Source organism: Carassius auratus, chromosome 19 (genome assembly GCF_003368295.1).
Source record: "Carassius auratus strain Wakin chromosome 19, ASM336829v1, whole genome shotgun sequence".
In the NCBI taxonomy this organism is placed as follows: Eukaryota; Metazoa; Chordata; class Actinopteri; order Cypriniformes; family Cyprinidae; genus Carassius; species Carassius auratus.
Window position 1 is genome coordinate 20,150,586 of NC_039261.1, and position 20,097 is coordinate 20,170,682.

General features: G+C 39.8%; 1 protein-coding gene across 1 annotated transcript in view; it reads left to right on the top strand.

Annotated features, from left to right (window-relative positions):
- Nucleotides 1-19,891, top strand: part of LOC113119737 (ectonucleotide pyrophosphatase/phosphodiesterase family member 2-like) — a 28,390-nt gene extending 8,499 nt beyond the window's left edge. The window contains exons 10-25 of the mRNA XM_026289369.1: nt 382-447; nt 3,818-3,890; nt 4,125-4,233; nt 4,400-4,522; nt 5,228-5,259; nt 5,352-5,479; nt 5,654-5,717; nt 5,794-5,881; nt 5,974-6,143; nt 6,235-6,292; nt 8,167-8,306; nt 8,398-8,521; nt 8,926-9,003; nt 9,164-9,296; nt 9,411-9,564; nt 19,305-19,891. Coding sequence (XP_026145154.1) covers nt 382-447; nt 3,818-3,890; nt 4,125-4,233; nt 4,400-4,522; nt 5,228-5,259; nt 5,352-5,479; nt 5,654-5,717; nt 5,794-5,881; nt 5,974-6,143; nt 6,235-6,292; nt 8,167-8,306; nt 8,398-8,521; nt 8,926-9,003; nt 9,164-9,296; nt 9,411-9,564; nt 19,305-19,475 — 1,711 coding nt within the window. The 3' untranslated portion in view covers nt 19,476-19,891. The remainder of the gene's footprint in view (nt 1-381; nt 448-3,817; nt 3,891-4,124; nt 4,234-4,399; nt 4,523-5,227; nt 5,260-5,351; nt 5,480-5,653; nt 5,718-5,793; nt 5,882-5,973; nt 6,144-6,234; nt 6,293-8,166; nt 8,307-8,397; nt 8,522-8,925; nt 9,004-9,163; nt 9,297-9,410; nt 9,565-19,304) is intronic.
- Nucleotides 19,892-20,097: the final 206 nt, after the last annotated feature.

Genomic DNA, 20,097 nt, shown 5'->3' on the forward strand with positions numbered 1-20,097 from the left:
TCTTCTAAAATCAGCGTTCAGTGTTTGGAGCAAAGCTCAGTGTGTCACTACCAGAGACAAACAACACATGATGCAAACAAAGACCTTTCACACACTCCCAGAGACACACACAGACGCACAGGTCATTCACAGTAGCTCAGTCTGTCCCGAGCTTCATGTTCTTCTCTGAAGAGCTTCACTTGTTTGCGCTCTGAAGATGTGTTCAGCCGCTCGTGATGAACAGCTCTGACGTGTCTGTGATATTGTGTGCAAAGGGCTGAATGAACTCGTCTGTCTCTCTCTTGTCTGTCTCTCTTTCTCCTTCTCTCTTTCTCTCTCTCTCTCTGTCTGTCTCTCTCTCTCTCTGTCTCTCTCTCTCTCTCTCTCTCTCTCTGTCTGTAGGGTGATTCCTCTGGAGCGGAGGATCCTCACTATCCTGCAGTGGCTGCACCTGTCTGATGAAGAGAGGTGCGGTGTTTGAATACTGAAGGGGAAACAAAACAGTCTGATGAAGGACAGTTAAAGGGATACTCCACCCCATAATGAAAATGTTTGTCATTAATCACTTATCCCCATGAAAACTGGGAGGTTTGAGACTGTCCCATAGCCTGCCAAGTAAATAACAGTGTCATGGTCCAGAAAAGTATGAAAATCATTGTAATAATAGTCCATCTGCCATCAGAGGTTCAACTGTAACGCTATGAAGCAGCTACAATAATTTTTGTACACAAATAAACATTTAATCTCCTTTGTCTCTCCACATCAGTACCATTTTGGGGAATATGAGCTGAATGCAAGCAGCGTACACTCTTCTGTGTTCATTTTCTACATTATTTTTGTTTTATTCACATTGTCACAGGTTGAATGAGAACACAGACTCAGTACTGCTGGTAAGTGCCCCAGAGGGTGATTTATTAACTGATCAAACGTGCTCAGGTGACAGCTGCAGGCTTCCACTCTGTGCTCGTGGGGTGCAGTGCTGTGGTGAATGTCGCTCTCCTGGAGTGCCGTCTGAGTCTGTAAGTGAGCAAAAAAAGATATGCTAGAGCCCTCTGGAGCTTCCGTGCAACTTTCCTTTAAAGCCTCTTCGTCTGGCTTTTGTAGCCGGCGGGAAAGAGCTCCAGGAACTTGTACCTGGGTCTTGTTTGTGGGACGTTGGAACTTCTTCAACGCCTCAACCTTCTTCTCCTGGGGCATGATGAGCCCTCTCCCAATCTTTTAGCCCAGGTATTTGGCTTCGGTATGGCCGAGGAGACACTCCTTTGGGTTGGCCGTCAGGCTAGGATTCCACTGTAAGAATACGACTTCTGGTGGTGCGAGGATTTCATGCTCAATGATGGTTCAGCCCAGGGTTTTTACTGAACACATCCTTAAACTGCCGGACCAGGGCTTCGAGCTCTGTCTTCTGGGCCGCCGCAGACTGGAGGGGCAATGTGGGCGAACACTGCAAGTTGTTCTGGCCAGGGAACCCATTTCTTGGGCAGGTTCACATGATATATCTACTCCGTTCTTCGGCGGCCAGGCTGCCACACACGGTACGTCACTGGCCCCATTTGTTCCACCATGGTGTAGGGCCCCTGCTAGGTTGCCAGGAACTTGCATGCTGCTGTCGGGACCAGACCTACCACCCCTTCTCTCCTGGTTGGAACTCACGGGCTTGGGCCGGGTGATCATATAGCCGTTGCTGGGCGCGCTGGGCCGTCTCGAGGTGTTCTTTCTCTAGGGGCATGACTCAGACGATTCTTTCCCTCATTTCCCACACATGCTCGACCAGGCTGCGCAGTGGGGCTGGCTAGTTCTCCCACGCTTTCCGTGCAACATCGAGAAGGCCTCTGGGCTTCCTTCCAAACAGCAGTTGAAAGGGGGTGAAGCCGGTGGATGCCTGGGGTACCTCTTGGACTCCAAAGAGCATGTACAGGATCAGGAGTTCCCAGTAGCGTACACCTTCCACCACCACTCGTCTCAGCATCTGCTTTAGGGTTTAATTATACCACTCCATGAGCACATCCGTTTACAGGTGATAGACCGACATCCTTAGTCACTCAATCTTGAGGAGGTGGCAGAGGTCCGCCATGACCTGAGACATGAAGGGGGTGTCCTGGTCCATCAGTATCTCCTTCAGGATCCCAACCTGGCTTGCCAGCAGAAACAGCTCTCGGGCAATATTATTGGCATTGGCGGTCTGAAGGGGGATGGCCTCTGGGTACCGGGTGGCATAATGGACAATGATGAGGATGTGTTCGTGACCCAGTGCAGACTTCAGCAGCGATCCCACCAGATCCACCCCTATCCGCTCGAAGGGCACATCGATGACAGGGAGTGGAATGAGTGGGCTGGGGGAGGAGGTCAATGGGGCGCTGTCTTCTAGCAGGTAGGGCAGCTTCGGCAGAACCGTTTCACTACATCATCCAGGCCTGGCCAGTGGAAACGATAATGGATGCGCTGGACTGTGTTTTCCACTCCCAGGTGTCCCACCATTGGATGGACATGTGCTAGTTCCATGACTGTCTTTATCTTGGTTTTTGGCACAACCAGAAGCACTTTTACCTCCCCTGCCTGTGGGCAACACAGTACAGAAGACCGTTTCTTATGATAAAGTGAGGGAGGGGATGCGGTACCCTGTCTACCTCATCAATGCAATGTACTTGTACCCAACCAGTTTTTGGCGGGGAGGTCCCCTACTTCTTTACCGTGGCCTATTCTGGGCTGGGCGACCTGCCGTCCTGGTAGTGTGGAGGAGCTTCTTAAACCCCGTCCAGTCCCGTCCCAGGAGCAGCGGCACAGGGAGATCGCACACATTGGCCACTTCTACGTGCCAGGTCCCGGGCTCCGCCGAAACCCGCACCAGTGGGCCAGCACATAGCGGGTGTCGCCATGTACGCAGGTGAGTGGTATCCATGATTTTTGCTAGGGTCGAGGCTTCACCAAGGTGGGATGTGGGGTGACCAAACTGCCGGAATCCAGCAAGGCCCGAACCGATTTTTTCCATCTACCTTCACCGTCGGGCTGGGCCCCCCGAAAGGTCCCTCTTGGTGTAGAAGGCACCCGGCCATCCAGGCTCGGGTCGCGGCTGCTGGGGGTTCAGTGGACATTGGCTTGCAGACAGGGTCGGGGACCTCCGGTCTGCTGATTGATCGCGGTGCACCTTCGAGTGGATGCCACTCCATCACCCTGCGGGGTGCAAGGCCCGCTCTCTCCCCTGCTTCACGGGCGTTCGCCACTTCCTCCAGCTCAACTGCTTTGACCAGGGTGGCGATGTCCTAAGTGTTTTTCATACTGACCAGGCGTCTCAGCGGGCAGGGCAGCACTCGTAACAGCATACAAGAAGTAATGTCGTCGCTTCATAACGTTATGGTTGAATCGGTTGAGTATTCTGACCATGCTTTTCATACTTTCCTGGACCTGGACAGTGTATTTTACTTGGCAGGACTGTAATTTTGACTTAAGTGATTATAACTACAATAACTTACTGAAAATTATATGATAACTACACTAATCACTATTTATGATAACTAGAAAGAATTATAACTATAGTGACAATTATAATGATAGCTATAGTGACGACTAATGATAACTACAGTGAGAAATTTTATTATAACTTTAACTTTTAACCTTTAACTCTAATATGACAACAAAATCAGAAATTATGAACCAATGCTCAGATTTCTGTTCTGGACGTTTATGCAAATTATATTTATGCATTTTTGATTGGATAATGCCTCATTTGCATAATACACAATATTATTCATCAACAAAACCTTTTTAAATATTTGTAATGGTAACAGTTGTGTTACTTTACTGATTAATAGTGTATTTGTGTGTGGTGTGTATCTTCCAGGCCGTATGTCTACGCTGTCCACTCAGAGCAGCCGGATGCGTACGGACACATCCTGGGTCCTCTGAGCAACGAGGTGAAACACACACACTCACACACACACACACACACACACACACACTCATACACATACATACATTCTCACACACACACAGAGACACATACACACACACACACACACACACACACACACACACTTTGATTAGTGTTTGACATTTAGAGGAGGGTAAGTATGACATGAGTTTTAACAGTTTTTACTGTGTGTGTGTGTGTGTGTGTGTGTGTGTGTGTGTGTGTGTGTGTGAGACAGCTGGATAACACTCTCAAGAAGATCGATAACATCATCGGTCAGCTGATGAATGGCCTGAAACAGATGAACCTCCACCGCTGTGTGAACATCATCCTGGTGGGCGATCACGGTACAATCTCACACACACACACACACACACACACGTTCTAAAGACAACAGTCACACTGAAAACCAGCTTTTCCATCAGTATGAGGAATTAGAAGTTATGATGTAAAAGACTTCAGCACCATCGTTTAAATGGTCTCGTGTTTGTGTGTGTGTGTGTGTGTGTTTAGGGATGGAGGAGTCTCATTGTGAACGGACAGAGTATTTGGGCTCTTACGGACTGGATGTTGATGCTATCACACTGATCCCAGGATCCTCCGGAAGAATCGGCCCCAAAAGCTCCAGCACACCATGTGAGCACATACACCTTCAGCTACAATAAAAACTACAGGCCCACCCTAAAATTCAATGATTTATACAGTATTTATTCACTTTATGTAATGTTTATCCTGTTAAAAATGTTTGTAGATATTATTCAGCAACTAAAAAAAAATATATATATATATATATGCTTACTTTGGGATATTAAGGTCTTGTAGCCTTGGCAAAATATATGAGTAAAACTACAGTATTAAACAGTAAAATTTTTGTTTCTTCTTCAAAGCAATCTAAACTGAAATTGTGGATGATTAAATTTCACAACATATACAATGTACTGTAAAAGCTTATAACTTAAAAACAATTTGAATCTTAGAGAATTGCATGGTTTGTCATTTATGTTGTCTTTATGATTCACCTGAAGCTATTAAACCCTGAGTTCACCAGGAGTATATACATTTCAATTATCACTAAATATCATTTTGAAAAAGACTAAAAATTGTCTGGCATTGGTTTAATTAAATAGGTGGTTGTAATGCAGGTCAAAGATGTGTTAATTAACTAATGAATTTTAGTTTAATGATCAAAGTTATGGTCAGTTGTCTCTGTTAAATGTATATATTCATGCGTTTGGAAGACACTTTTATCCAAAGCAACTTTTTGCATTCAGGACTTTTATTTTATAGCAAAATATCTGTTTAACATCAAAATAGAATGTTTATTATTTCTTTATGTTTCAGATGATCCAAAGGAGATCGTATCTAATCTTACAGTAAGTCCATCAGACCCATCCTCCCGGGAGAATCAGGGTTGTGATTGTACACTACGCACTCCTGTAACCTTTGACCTTTGACCTGTTTCCAGTGTAAGATGCCCAACCAGCACTTCAAGCCGTACCTGAAGCAGCACCTGCCCAAACGCCTGCATTACGCCAACAACAGACGCATCGAGGACGTGCACCTGCTCATGGACAGGAAGTGGCACGTGGCCATGTGGGTGACACTGTGTGTGTGTGTGTGCGTGTGTGTGTGTGTGTGTGTGTGTGAGTGTGTGTGTGTGAGAGAGAGAGAGAGTGTGAGCGTGTGTGTGTGTGTGTGCGCACTTCTTCTCAAAATCTTAGTTGAGAGTGAGATGTGATGTGTGATGTGTGTTGTGTGTGAGAGCAGATCTCCAGCTACCTGTGGCTTCTTTGGAGACCATGGCTTTGACAACAAGATCAGCAGCATGCAGGTAGATCAGTCAATCAATTAATTGATAATTCAATCAATCAATTAATCAGCACTGTAACCTGCACTGTTTCTCATAGACAATCTTTCTGGGATTTGGACCAAGTTTCAATTTCAAGACAGAAGTGCCTGTTTTTGAGAACATCGAGCTGTATAACGTCATGTGTGGTGAAGATCCTGCTGGATTTATTAGTGTTCTTAGATTATGAGAGTTGTGACAGATTAATGCAGTGTCCGTGTGTGTGTGTGTGTGTGTATAGATCTGCTGGGTTTGACTCCAGCTCCTAATAACGGGACTCACGGCAGTCTGAACAGTGTGTTGAGGAGCCCCCCCTACACCCCCACACGGCCAGAGGAAGTGACATCACCCACGACTGTAGCCCCGCCCACTGAGGTGACTCATGACCTGGGCTGTAACTGTGACGACGAGGTCAGCGACACACACACATACACACACACACACACACTCACACACGTGTGTTCTCTACAGGTCAGTGCATTGAGTCTCTTCTCATTCACAGAACAACATTGAAGAAAGTTCCCAGAGGTTTCCTTCCGCTGCTGACGGACTGTTGAACAGTTAAGATCTGTTTCACTTTCACATTCATGTTCACATCCTACAGTGACTGGTCATGTGATCAAACATGGAGGAAGTGTGTCTGAGTATGTGTGTGCGCAATATAATATAACCAACAATATGTATGTATTGGGGTTCAGTGTTGGGGTCAATAATTAGTAAAGTATTTCATTTAGAAGGAAATATCTGAGTTAGTTTTTCTCGTTACTTTGTTTCTCCTGATTGAGTGACAGTTCTGGTGTTGCCATGGAGACAGAGATCAGGAGTGAGTGTGAACATGATCTCACTGTAGATCTAGACTCAATATGAACATGTGTTCACTCTAAAACACATTCAGTGTTCCTCACAATCATTAAAAACTAAAAATTATACAAACCTACAACAATTAAATATATTAAATAAGACAAATATAATGTATGTATTTAATCCCAGTTTAATTTATGTCTTTGCTACTGACCTTCAGTGATCCAATGCAATCATACTAATAAGCAAAAATTACAAATGATTAATTTTTCTTAATTTTTTATTGCTGAATAGTGTTGAACTTTCTTCTCCTGAGTGATGTTCTTCATACGATTTGTTTTATATTTCTACTGCACGGACATGAATTTACATTTCCTTCAGCCTGAGATGCATTCATTTCATATGAAAAGGGCTTTTACATTTGTAAAAGAAGAACTTTAAATATTAAAAACAAACAAGCAAGCCCTGCCCAGATTAAAAAAGTAATGCAAAAGTTACTTTCCAATAAAAGTAACAAAAGTCATGTAACTAGTTACTTTTAAAAGTAACTTTCCCCAACACTGCTGGAGTTATTATAGTTAACCAAAACTAAAACAAAATGTTTTACTTAAGAAATTAAGTTAACTGAAATAAAATAAAATAAAACACAAATAAAAAAGATTACCATTTATTTCAGATTGTTGCTTTTTTTTAGTATATCTTGTACTAAATAAAATAAAACTAATAAATAATACTATATAGACATATTTAAACAAATAACAATAATAAAAAATATTTTTTATTAAAAACTATTCTCAAAACTTATAAGTACTAAATATATATCTATGCACTATGTATCAATCTAAAATAAAAAATAAAATTAATATAAAGAATAGACACGTTTTAAACACAAAAACTTATTTAAAAAAAAGACAGACCAGTCAGATAGAATGAGTGAGAATTTAAAATCTTCCTTTTTTTCAGAGATTAAAGAGAAAGTTGTAACTCAGTCCTTCTTGACAGATAACTAGATTAATGGAGTCTTTCAGTCAGGTTTTAAAGCTTTACATAGCACTGTTGAGAGTCTTTAAATCACATATTTTCAGGACAGATTCAGGGAAACCCATGGCTCTTGTCCTCTCAGATCGATCACAGTATTCTTCTGTCATGCCAGGAGTCTTCTGTAGGACTTTGTGATATGGGTTTACAGTGGTTTCACTCTTATTTGTCAAATCAGGGTTTTAATGTTCAGTTTGGGCGTTACTCCTCTTCTGACATACCTCTGGGTTTGGTGTTCTGCAAGGTTCAGTCCTGGGCCCTGTGTTGTTTTCTATGTATTTGCTCCCCATGGCTTCTTATCTTTAAAAAATATGGTGTCTCTTTTCATCTATACGCTGACGATACTAAGCTTTATCTTCCACTACAGCATAATAATAAATATTGTCTGAGGCCATTGTTAGATTGCCTAAATAAACTTAATTATGACTTGGTCCTAAATAAATTATTGTTTTTAAGTTTGGTCTTGGCTTCCTCACTCCGTATAATACACAATGATTCAGGAACTTGGGGGCATTCTATTTGACTCTAGTAAAGTTCTTGAGTGAATCTCTTGAGCGTGTGATGTTTTTGATTGTGTGTGTGTGTGTTTGTGCAGACGTCACACACCTGCCGTTTGGCCGTCCAGCCGTTCTCTTCCAGACGTCGTACACACAGCTGTGTCACTCAGATTACTGCAGCGGATACAGTCTCGTCCTCAACATGCCCCTGTGGAGCGCCTTCACACTCACAGCACAGGTGTGTGAACCGATCACAAGCAGATGTGTTCCTCTGAGCCACGGAGCGACACTCATCCTGTGTGTGTGTGTGTGTGTGTGTGTGTGCGCAGGTGGAGGCTCCGGCCGTGTCGTCCAGCGAGTGTGTGAGAGCAGACGCTCGTCTCGATCACACACACACATGTAACTCGTACAGCCAGGTGCCAGACATCACACACGCTTTCCTCTTCCCACCGGGTCAGTCACACACACATCTATATTAATATTACACTGAAGATGCCTGAGATCTCACCATGCTTCAGCTGATTAATCATGAAGGCTATTGTTTTTAATCAATGTTTGATGTTTTTAGGAGTAAAATAAATAGGAGTATAAATCATTGTGAATTAAATATTGAACACTCTCAGAATATAGAGAGGATTGGAATTGAAATCTACAGATGCAAATAGACAAAGAGCAATAAAATAAAGACTTCACTGTGTGTTTTGGATGTTTTCTGTCCACTAGTCTGAAAAAAGAGACATGATATGGAAGCGAAATAGCCTCAGAATTGACCGGTGAATATAAAAGCATTGTTTTGCCGTAGTGTCTTGGCTCAGGATGGTTCCAGGTAAATCTGATGTATGTGTTGATCTCTGTAGATTTCTCTGCTTCGGCTGAATCCAGATATGAAGCTTCACTCATCACAAACACCGTCCCCATGTACCCCGCCTTCAAGAGTGAGTGCTGCACTGCTGACACTTATTTATTCACAAAATATGATTCACAAACACATGCACAAAGCTGTGCTTCTAGAAAATGAGCAGGAATGAAAACAGTCAAAAATTAAAGCCTTATTTTAAATATTTTAAAAATGAAAGTGTGTGTGTGTGTGTGTAGGGGTGTGGGGTTTCCTGCAGAGAGTCGTCCTCAGGAGATACAGTCTGGAGAATAATGTCATTAATGTGATGATGGGACCCATATTTGACCACGACCACGACGGACTGAGAGACACAGAGGAGAAGATCAAAGAGTGAGAAACTCTCAGCCCTGACCCTCATGTTGTTTAGTGATAGAAGTGAAGTGGTTTGCTGTGTTGTGTGTGTGTGTGTGTGTGTGTGATGTCCTCTTCTGCGGTGTGTTGCAGACACACACTGGCCTCCGTCTTCATCCCCACACACTTCTACAGCATCATCAGCAGCTGTGAGAAACTCAACGAGACGCTGGACGAGTGTGACGGAGATCTGAGAGTCACCTGCTTCATCCTGCCACACAGAGACGACAACAGAGAGAGCTGCAACGTGAGTGACACACACACACACACACACACACACACACACACACACACAGACAACAACAGAGAGACCTGCAACGTCAGTGACACACACACACACACACACACACACACACACACACACACAGACGACAACAGAGAGACCTGCAACGTCAGTGACACACACACACACACACACACACACACACACAGACGACAACAGAGAGAGCTGCAACGTGAGTGACACACACACACACACACACACACACACACACAGACAACAACAGAGAGACCTGCAACGTCAGTGACACACACACACACACACACACACACACAGACGACAACAGAGAGACCTGCAACGTCAGTGACACACACACACACATACGTTTGTTTTTGTGAAAAGTGGGGACATCCCATAATAATAATAATAATAACGTTTATTTAACCAGGTAAAATCAGTTGAGAACAAGTTCTCATTTACAACTGCGACCTGGCCAAGATAAGGCAGAAACAGTGTGACAACACAGAGTTACACATAGAAATAAATAAAGTATCCAATCTACAAACCAATCCCTGTACAACATACAAACGTAATACAAAGAACAATATAATGATGTAGCCTACACATATACACTAAGGAAACCTTAAGAGCTTAAAGCGGAAAATAAAATATAAAAATTCTATAGTGCACCATAACAGGGCTGCTAACAAGAGCAGGAATCAGTAAATAATTGTGAAATCTGATGCTTAAAGTTACCAAGGGAGATCGGTACTTCTGTTTTTAAAGATTTTTGCAATTCATTCCAGTCTTTGGCAGCAGAGAACTGGAAAGAAAGGCGGCCAAAAGAGGACTTGACTTTGGGAATGACCAAAGAAATATACCTACTAGCACGCGTATTACGAATTGAAGTTGCTACCGTAACCAGTGAGTTGAGATATGGAGGGGATAAGCCTAATAAAGACTTATAAATTACATCCAGTTTACTTAGTAGAGTTTTAGAGGCTATTTTGTTTACAACATCACCAAAATCAAGGATCGGTAAGATGGTAAGCTTAATAAGGGCATATTTGGCGGCATAAGTAAAAGAGGCTTTGTTTTACGATATAAGAAACCGATTCTAGATTTAATTTCCGATTGTAAATAATTAATATGAATCTGAAAATTAAGTTTACTGTCTAACTAGACACCTAAATATTTATAGGAGTCCACTTTTTCTAATTCGGTCCCGTCAAGAGTAGTAAGGATAATCGGATGAACAGCTGTGGGCAGGGTACGATTAAAAAGCATGCATTTAGTCTTATTAGCATTTAAAAGCAGGTGAAGGTCAAGAAAGGCATGTTGTATGGCATTAAAACTAGTCTGAAGGTTAATTAACACAGAGTCTAAAGAGGGTCCCGATGTATATAAAATGGTATAATCTGCATATAAATGGATTAACGAATCACCAGCAGCTCTAGCAACCTCATTGATATATATAGAAAAAAGGGTTGGCCCCAGAACTGAACCCTGAGGCACCCCCATTTAGACTGCCACAGGACTGGACAACATGTCCTTTGATTTTACACACTGAACTCTGTCTAAAACATAATCTGAGAACCAAGCAATGCATTCTCTTGAGAAACCAAGGTTATTAAGTCTGTCAATAAGAACACAATGATTGACCGAGTCAAAAGCCTTGGCAAGATCAATAAAGACGGCTGCACAATTATGTTTACTATCGATAGAGGTTATGACATCATTAAGTACCTTTAGCGTGGCAGAAGTGCATCCATGACCAGCTCTGAAACCAGATTGCGCGGCTGAGAATAAATGGTGGAACTCAAAATATTTTATAATCTGTTTATTAATTAGGCTTTCGAATATTTTCGCAGTACATGGCAGAATAGATATAGGTCTGTAACAATTTGGGTCTAATGTGTCTCCCACTTTGAAGAGGGGGATGACCGCGGCAGCTTTCCAATCTTTGGGAATCTCACATGATACCAACGTGAGATTAAATATGGTGCTAATAGGAGTCGCAATAAATTCAGCTGATAATTTTAAAAAGGAAGGATCTATATTGTCCAGCCCAGCAGATTTATAGGGATCCAGATTTAGCAGTTCTTTCAACACATCGGCTGTCTGTATTTGTGTAAAAGAAAAATGACTTAAACAAGTTTAAAAAAACAGGCCTTAGCTTTTCTAACTGACTGTGTGTATTTGTTCCTGATTTCCCGAAAAAGTTGCATATCTCGGGGACTTTTTGATGCTAATGCAATGCGCCACAAGATGTTTTTTTGTTGATTTAGAGCAGTCAAGTCTGGGGTAAACCAAGGACTATACCTGTTTTTGGTTCTCAGTTTTTAAAAAGGAGCGTGCCTATTTAATACAGTTAAAAAAGTATTTTTAAAAAGAAACCAGGCATCATCTACTGATGGAATGAGTTCGATACCATTCCAAGGTACCTGAGACAGATCGTATAAAAAAGCCTGTTCACAGAAGTGTTTTAAAGAACGTTTGACAGTAATGAGGGGTGATCGTTTGACCACAAACCCATTACGAACACAGGCAATTATGCAATGATCGCTCAGATCCTGGTTAAAAACAGAGGAGGTATAATTGGAGGGCATATTAGTCAGAATGATATCTATGATAGTACCCGCATTTACGGATTTAGGATTGTATCTAGTGGGTTCATTGATGATTTGTGTAAGATTGAGAGCGTCTATCCTAGATTGAAGAGCAGCCGATGCATTAAGCATGTCCAAGTTCAAATCACCCAGCAACACAAACTCTGAAGATAGGTGCGGGGCAATCAATTCACAAATAGCATCCAGGGCACAGCTGGGGGCTGAGGGAGGTCTGTAACAGGTAGCAACAGTGAGCGACTTATTTCTAAAAAGATGGATTTTTAAGAGTAGAAGCTCAAACTGTTTGGGCACAGATCTGGACAGTAAAACAGAAATCTGCAAATTATCTCTGCCATAGATTACAACTCCACCTCCCTTGGTAGTTCTATCCTGACGAAAAATTGTATAGTTGGGAATAGAAATTTCAGAATTTTTTTATGGGTTTCCTAAGCCAAGATTCAGACACGGCTACAACAGAATAGAAACAGAATTCTGAACATGATAAAATAAATTGAAGGCATAATATGTTGGCAAGGGTATAGTGAGTTGTGGGTTCAATGACGGTAAACCTAAATGTTGGGAAATAAAAAGAGAGATTACATCTCTGGAAACACCAGTTAATCTTGATGAAGTCTCCACATATGTAGGGGGTATAACAAAAGGACAATTAAAGATTTGTTGAGAGGGGCTTTGGACTCTACATTGAATAAAAACAGTGATTTCTAGCCTAAACAATAGCATACTAGACATGTTGAAACAGACAAACAAAGTAGGGCCTTGCAGGGCCTAGCAAATAAACAAACAGACCTGCAAGCGTCAATAGTGAAGCTGAAAAATTAGCGTCCAATAAGCAGCAAAAAAAAAGCAACAGTTTGATGGGCAATGCAGTAGAAGATTGCGAGGCAGGGCGTCTAGCAGCCAAAGGCATCAGCTTTAACACCACGCACGCCGGCAAATCAGTCACCACAGGTTTGCAGAGCTCCGCGCCGACAAAAGAAAGGTCCATGCAGGCCAACAAGGCAAAGCCGCAAAGACCCGAGCCAACCAGGCCGAGCACAACAGACAAGCTCCAACGACCACGCCCGCAGACCAACAAACCAGACTTCAAGACCACGACCGGGATGGTGTGGCGCCACTCCGCGGCGACAGCAGAGGATCCAGGCAGGCCAACGTAAGTAGAGCTGCTATGGCCAGGGCTACCGGGCCGGGGATAACAAACCAGACTTCAAGACCATGCCAGCAGATCAACGGTAATGGGTCAGCAGGGCTCCGCACCAACAACAGAAGGTCCAGGCAAAGTAACAAGACGAAAACTGCGATGATATTAGTAAATCCAGAGATGCAGATGAAAAGCACAATCTGACATGTGCTGATTTGGTAGCGGTGAAAAACGCTAGTAAAATCAAACGAAGACCAGTAACTAGTTTGCAAACTAGCCAGCAGGCAATTAAAAATAAAAATATATGAAAAGACAAACTAATTAAAACTTTAAAAACTCTTCACACAAATCAAAAAACCAGACACAAAAACATGTCAGCACTGTTGCGCCATCTTGGATCAGTCCATTTGAAAGGGGGTACACAGCCACAACACCATATGAAAGAATCCAGAGCAGTAAACAAGGAGTGAATAGGTGTAATGGTTTTTATACTGTACAAACTGTATATTCTATCGTCCTTCACCAACCCTACACCTAACCCTAACCCTCACAGGAAACTTTGTGCATTTTTACTTTCTCAAAAAAACTCATTCTGTATGATTTATAAGTGTTTTGAAAAATGGGGACATGGGTTATGTCCTCATAAGTCACCCTCTCCTTGTAATACCTGTGTTATACCCATGTCATTATACAGAGTTGTGTCCTGATATGATACAAAAACAAGAGCACACACACACACTCACACACACACACACACACACACATACACAGACACATACACAGACAGACACACACACACACACACAGACGACAACTGAGAGAGCCCCCAACGTCAGTCACACACACACGCATGCGCACACACACACACGTGAGAAGTGTGTAGTGTTTGTAAGATGTTTTCCTGTGAAAATAAATATGAATAATGTGCATAAATATTATTAGTAATTTGATAGTAAATAATATGATGTGTGCAGTATATTTATATAATGTAAGTCTTGGGTTTGACCAGCAGATGGAGACATTTAGAATCAAAACAAACCACACACACACACACACACAGACACACACAGACACTCTCTCTCTCTCACACACACACAGACACACACACACACAGACACACTCTCTCTCTCTCTCTCTCTCTCTCTCTCTCTCTCACACACAGACACACACACAGACACACACTCTCTCTCTCTCTCTCTCTCTCTCACACACACACAGACACACTCTCTCTCTCTCTCTCTCTCTCTCTCTCTCACACACACACAGACACACTCTTTCAACACACAGCAATTTCCACAATGTCACTGTAAAGCAGATTTACGTAAAAGTAAAGATTCTAGAGAACGTTTAGTAATAGTTTATCAGTGGTGACTATTTCAGGTTGATGTCCAGTATGGCAAAATCTGGTAGTTGTGTGTGTTTCATCATCTCTTCTCAGGTGTTCTGGATCCAGACTGGAGCTTGTGTAAATCCTAGTTACCACGGGATGAAGATCCCAGCAGAAACAGAGAAACACATAGAGACATCATTAGCATAGCTGCTGATCCAACAAAGTCAAATTAATTAGTCTAACCCAAGCTAAAGAATAAGAATGCACATTTGATGAGATGCAACTACACTCACAATTTAAGAGATGCATTATTTGAATGCTTGGCGAAAGAGATGTGTTTTTAATCTAGATTTAAACAGAGAGAGTGTGTCTGAACCCTGAACATTATCAGGAAGGCTATTCCAGAGTTTGGGAGCCAAATGTGAGAAAGCTCTACCTCCTTTAGTGGACTTTGCTATCCTAGGAACTACCAAAAGTCCAGCGTTTTGTGACCTTAGGGTGCGTGATGGGTTGTAGCGTGGTAGAAGGCTAGTTAGGTACGCAGGGGCTAAACCATTTAGGGCTTTATAGGTAAGTAATGATAATTTGTAACTGATACAGAACTTAATAGGTAGCCAGTGCAGAGACTGTAAAATTGGGGTAATATGATCATATTTTCTTGACCTGGTAAGGACTCTAGCTGCTGCATTTTGGACGACCTGTAGCTTGTTTATTGAAGAAGCAGGACAACCACCTAGAAGTGCATTACAATAGTCCAGTCTAGAGGTCATCTTAGAGCCTGAATACCTGTATAGTTGTGTAATGGATCTACAGTATGAGTGTGTCTGTGGTGATGAACGCAGCACTACGATGCAGCCTTGTTCTGACGCAAGAAGCAGAAACACAGAGTCATTAATTTAGCCACACTGACACAGCTTTATGATTCACCTTAGTAAATGTGTCATTTTGTTCTTAACGTAATGAGGAAATAGTAGGGTTTGGAAAGAGCAGTGTTTGTTAAAGTCTGTGGTTCAGACAGTGAATCAGTGCTGAGGGGCTTCACCATTACATCCCTTACACAAGCGCTCACAATCCTCCTGCACAACAGCGGAGCGAATCACACACCTGTCTTACTTAGTACAGTGTTTCATGGTTTGAGAATCCAGTATACTAAGTGTTAAAGTGTTGCATGCAAAGTTTTCGTCCAGTCTCTCTTGATACAACAGAAGTATCACACACATGATTGAGTATGAGAGTCCCGGGCCTGACAGCATCTGTGGACAAGGATTACAAAACTGTGCTGAGCCATTATCCACGGTTTTACTTCACTATTTCAAAGATCTTTAGATCAATGCAAAGTAACAACTATCTGGAAAACTTCAACTATTATACCTTTTCCTAAAATCAGTTAACCATTAGAGTTAAGTGACTTTCGACCAATTGCACTGACCTCTTTGGTGTTTAAAAGCTTTGAAAGGCTTGTTAAAAGGTATGTAGTGTCATATATTGGACCCTTTGCAGTTTGCCTATCAGCCAAATAAGGGCGTGGATGATGCAACATTGTTGCACATTGTATATTCGCATCCTAAAGATTCAGAAAACCATGTGAAAATCGTATTCCCTTTTTTTTCATTGGCTTTTAATACTATATTGCCAGCTGTGTTGGTCGAAAGATTAACCAAAGAGTTTAGCCTGGATGGGGGACTGATTGTGTGGTTGGGGGACTTTTTAAGGAACAGAGTACAGCGAGTGAGTGTGGGTGGATCAATATCAGATAAACAAATTACTAATGTCGGAGCACCACAAGGCTGTGTCCTCTCACCCCTAATGTTTATATTCTACACAAATAACAGTATAAGTGCCCACTCAGGTAGATCTCTTATCAAATTTGCAGATGATTCTGCACTAGTTAGTCTACTAAAAGGGGACGAGGACAGTCACGGACCTGTTTTAGATTAATTTATCTCTTGGTGTGACATGTAAAATCTTAAGTAAAGTATTTTAAAAACAAAGGAGATGTGTATTGATTTTAGGAAGGAGTCTTCGGAAGATGATGTCACTTAATGTAAGCATCTCAATCCTTAGAGTTGTTTAACTCTTTTACTGAAAGTGTTTTTACATCACCTGTTAGTTTGGATATGCCACAATGAAACAAAAGAGTTTGATTAGGAAAGTTTTGAGTACAGCGAGCAAAATAATTGGTATCCCTTTGAGAGGTCTTGAACAAATTTACCAAAACAGACGCCTTAGTAAAGCAACAAAAATCACAGCAGACAGTAGTCATCCCCTGTTTGTTAACTTTGAGAAATTACCTTCGGGGAGAAGATTCAGGATGCTAGGGATTTATAAAAACGGGGAAAACTCCTTCCTGCCACAGACAGTTAAACTGTTGATCAAAGGTCATGCTTACTGAGGGGCTCTCAGCCTTGATTGTGTGTATCTTATTCTTAGTTTTATTTTAATTTATTCTTTATTATGTTTGTATTATGTGTATTGTCGGTGCTGTACGTGTGAAACGCAAGCAACAAATTTCCCTAAGGCGATAGTAAAGTAAATCAATCAATCAATCAATACAAGACTTCAGAAGCTCAGCAGTCTTTAAAAAAATATACATAAATAAATAAATTACAGTACATTTTATAATTTATAAACTACAATTGTAGCTCTAGACCTTTACCTCTGGCTATGATTTCATTTATACAGTTGTCTGAATGATTTATAGTCTCAAGCATCACGCAATAGAAACTTTTTCAATAAAACTCGAAAACTCGGAATTTTTGTAAGTGTTTTCCGTTGAAGAGATTAGAGAGGCACGCGGTTCTTACGTAAATACCATGCACGTTCACAATCACAATTCGGAAATTCCTTCAATGAACCATTTGTGATCCTGGAGCACAAAACCAAAAAAAAGTATTAAGTTTACATTTTTCTAAATTTGAGATTTAAACATGATCTGAAGCTGAATAAATCATCTCTCCATTGATTGGTTTGTTAGGAGAATAATATATGTCTAAATATTGAGAAAATCATCTTTAAAGTTGTTTAATGAAGCGAGATAAGCCATCGTCACATCACTGCTGTCTTTTATAAGGTTTGACACCAGTTACACAACCAGTCTGTTTAAAACTAAACCAATAATACATAGAAAGTTTTATTATTAAAGGAAACACAGGACATGTATTGCTTAATGCTTACTGTGACACTCTTAAATATTTGTAAGTGTAGTGTTAGTATTCTACCACTAGATTGCGTAAGCATGCTCAGAGGGGTGCTTATATTTACACACATTTCTACGTATAAGTACAAGTCGATAGATTCCACACTACGTGTTAAACTCTTCTTACACACTCATTACACACATATCTGTTGATAAATGAGGCCCCAGGCTCCCTTTACAGACATATGGTAATAGTACTTGTGTCAATTAAATAAAAGTTACAGAGAATTAACAAATCACAGATTCTTAATTTTATAGCATTTTACGAATTGTCCCAACTTCTCTGGAATTGGGGTTGTAATATACATTTGTTTTTAAAATACTCATTCTTGTTTTACTTTGAATATTCGACTATTTGATTTTCAGTATATGAATATGATTTGACTTTCACTTGAATTCAGATTTTCAGGATTTTCACTTGAATATGTGTCTTGATCATTTGAATTAGAATTTTAGTGTTGGATTTTCAGAATTTAAAATATTTGAATTTGATCATTTGATTTTCAGTATTTTATTTAAATATTTTAATTTAAATAATTGATTTTCAGTATTTTATTTAAATATTTGAATTTAAATAATTGATTTTCAGTATTTTATTTAAATATTTGAATTTAAATATTTTATTTTAAATATTTTATTTAAATATTTAAATTTGATCATTTGATTTTCAGTATAATATTTAAATAATTGATTTTCAATATTTTATTTAAATATTGAATTTAAATAATAGATTTTCCGTATTTTATATAAAATATTTGAATTTGATCATTTGATTTTCCGTATTATATTTAAATAATTGTATTTAAATACTTGATTTTCTGTATTGTATTTAAATAATTGATTTTCAGTATTTTAAGTATTTGAATTTAAATATTTGATTTTCTGTATTTTATTTAAATATTTGAATTTAAATAATTGATTTTCAGTATTTTATTTAAATATTTGAATTTAAATATTTTATTTTAAATATTTTATTTAAATATTTAAATTTGATCATTTGATTTTCAGTATAATATTTAAATAATTGATTTTCAATATTTTATTTAAATATTGAATTTAAATAATAGATTTTCCGTATTTTATATAAAATATTTGAATTTGATCATTTGATTTTTTCGTATTATATTTAAATAATTGTATTTAAATACTTGATTTTCTGTATTGTATTTAAATAATTGATTTTCAGTATTTTAAGTATTTGAATTTAAATATTTGATTTTCTGTATTTTATTTAAATATTTGAATTTAATCTTTTGATTTTCATTTTTTTGTTTTATATTTGAATTTGATCATTTGACTGTTTTAAATGTGAATATTTGATTTCCAGTATTTAAATTTGTGTATATGATTGACTATTTGAATTGTGATAGTTTCAGTATTTATACATTTGAATACTTATAATACCAAACATATATTAAATATTTAGATTTCAGGAGGTCAAGTGAGATAACAGTGCCCCGTGTCTCTGTGCAGAGTTTGGAGGACGAGTCTCTCTGGGTGGAGGATCTGCTGAAGTTACACACGGCTCGAGTGAGAGACGTGGAGCTGCTCACGGGTCTGGACTTCTACCGCTCCGCTGCGCCGTCGTACACGCGTGTGCTGGCGCTCAAAACACACATGCAGACCTTCGAGGACCACGTGTAACGAGACGTCTAACACACTGCAGCTCATGCTTCCACTGTATAGTTTTATACACTGTGACATATTTATTATTCACCTTCAAGCTAACAATTAAACCGTCTCACAACCACAGTCCTACTTCCAGCTCCTTACATCTGTAAACGTGTTCACAACATGATGCAGTTACCGCAATTACCATCTGAAAAAAATGTGCCCACATCCTTAAAAGAACTCGTAAACAGTTTTATGTGTACCCTCAAACTTGTGCAGCATCATGTCTGTTGTTAATGTCATAATGCATGACTAAAAAACATTCAATAGTTTAATATTCATCACTATAGTAAAGCCAAATAAACAATACATTTGATAATAATTAATTTGCATAACAATATGCTATAATGCATTGATTAATATTAATGAACTACATTAGATAATATGAAGTAACACTGAAAAATACTTCTAAAGCATACTGCGGGAAAAAAAACCTTCCTGCATATTTTTTTTTTTTTTTCCAATACAGATAAATAAGACTTAAGCTCAAATTCATAATAAAAATAATGTATTTTTGAGATTAAAAAAAATGATAATTTAAATTATGTGATTTCTAAAAAATAAATAATATTAAATAAATCTGGGACTTAATATA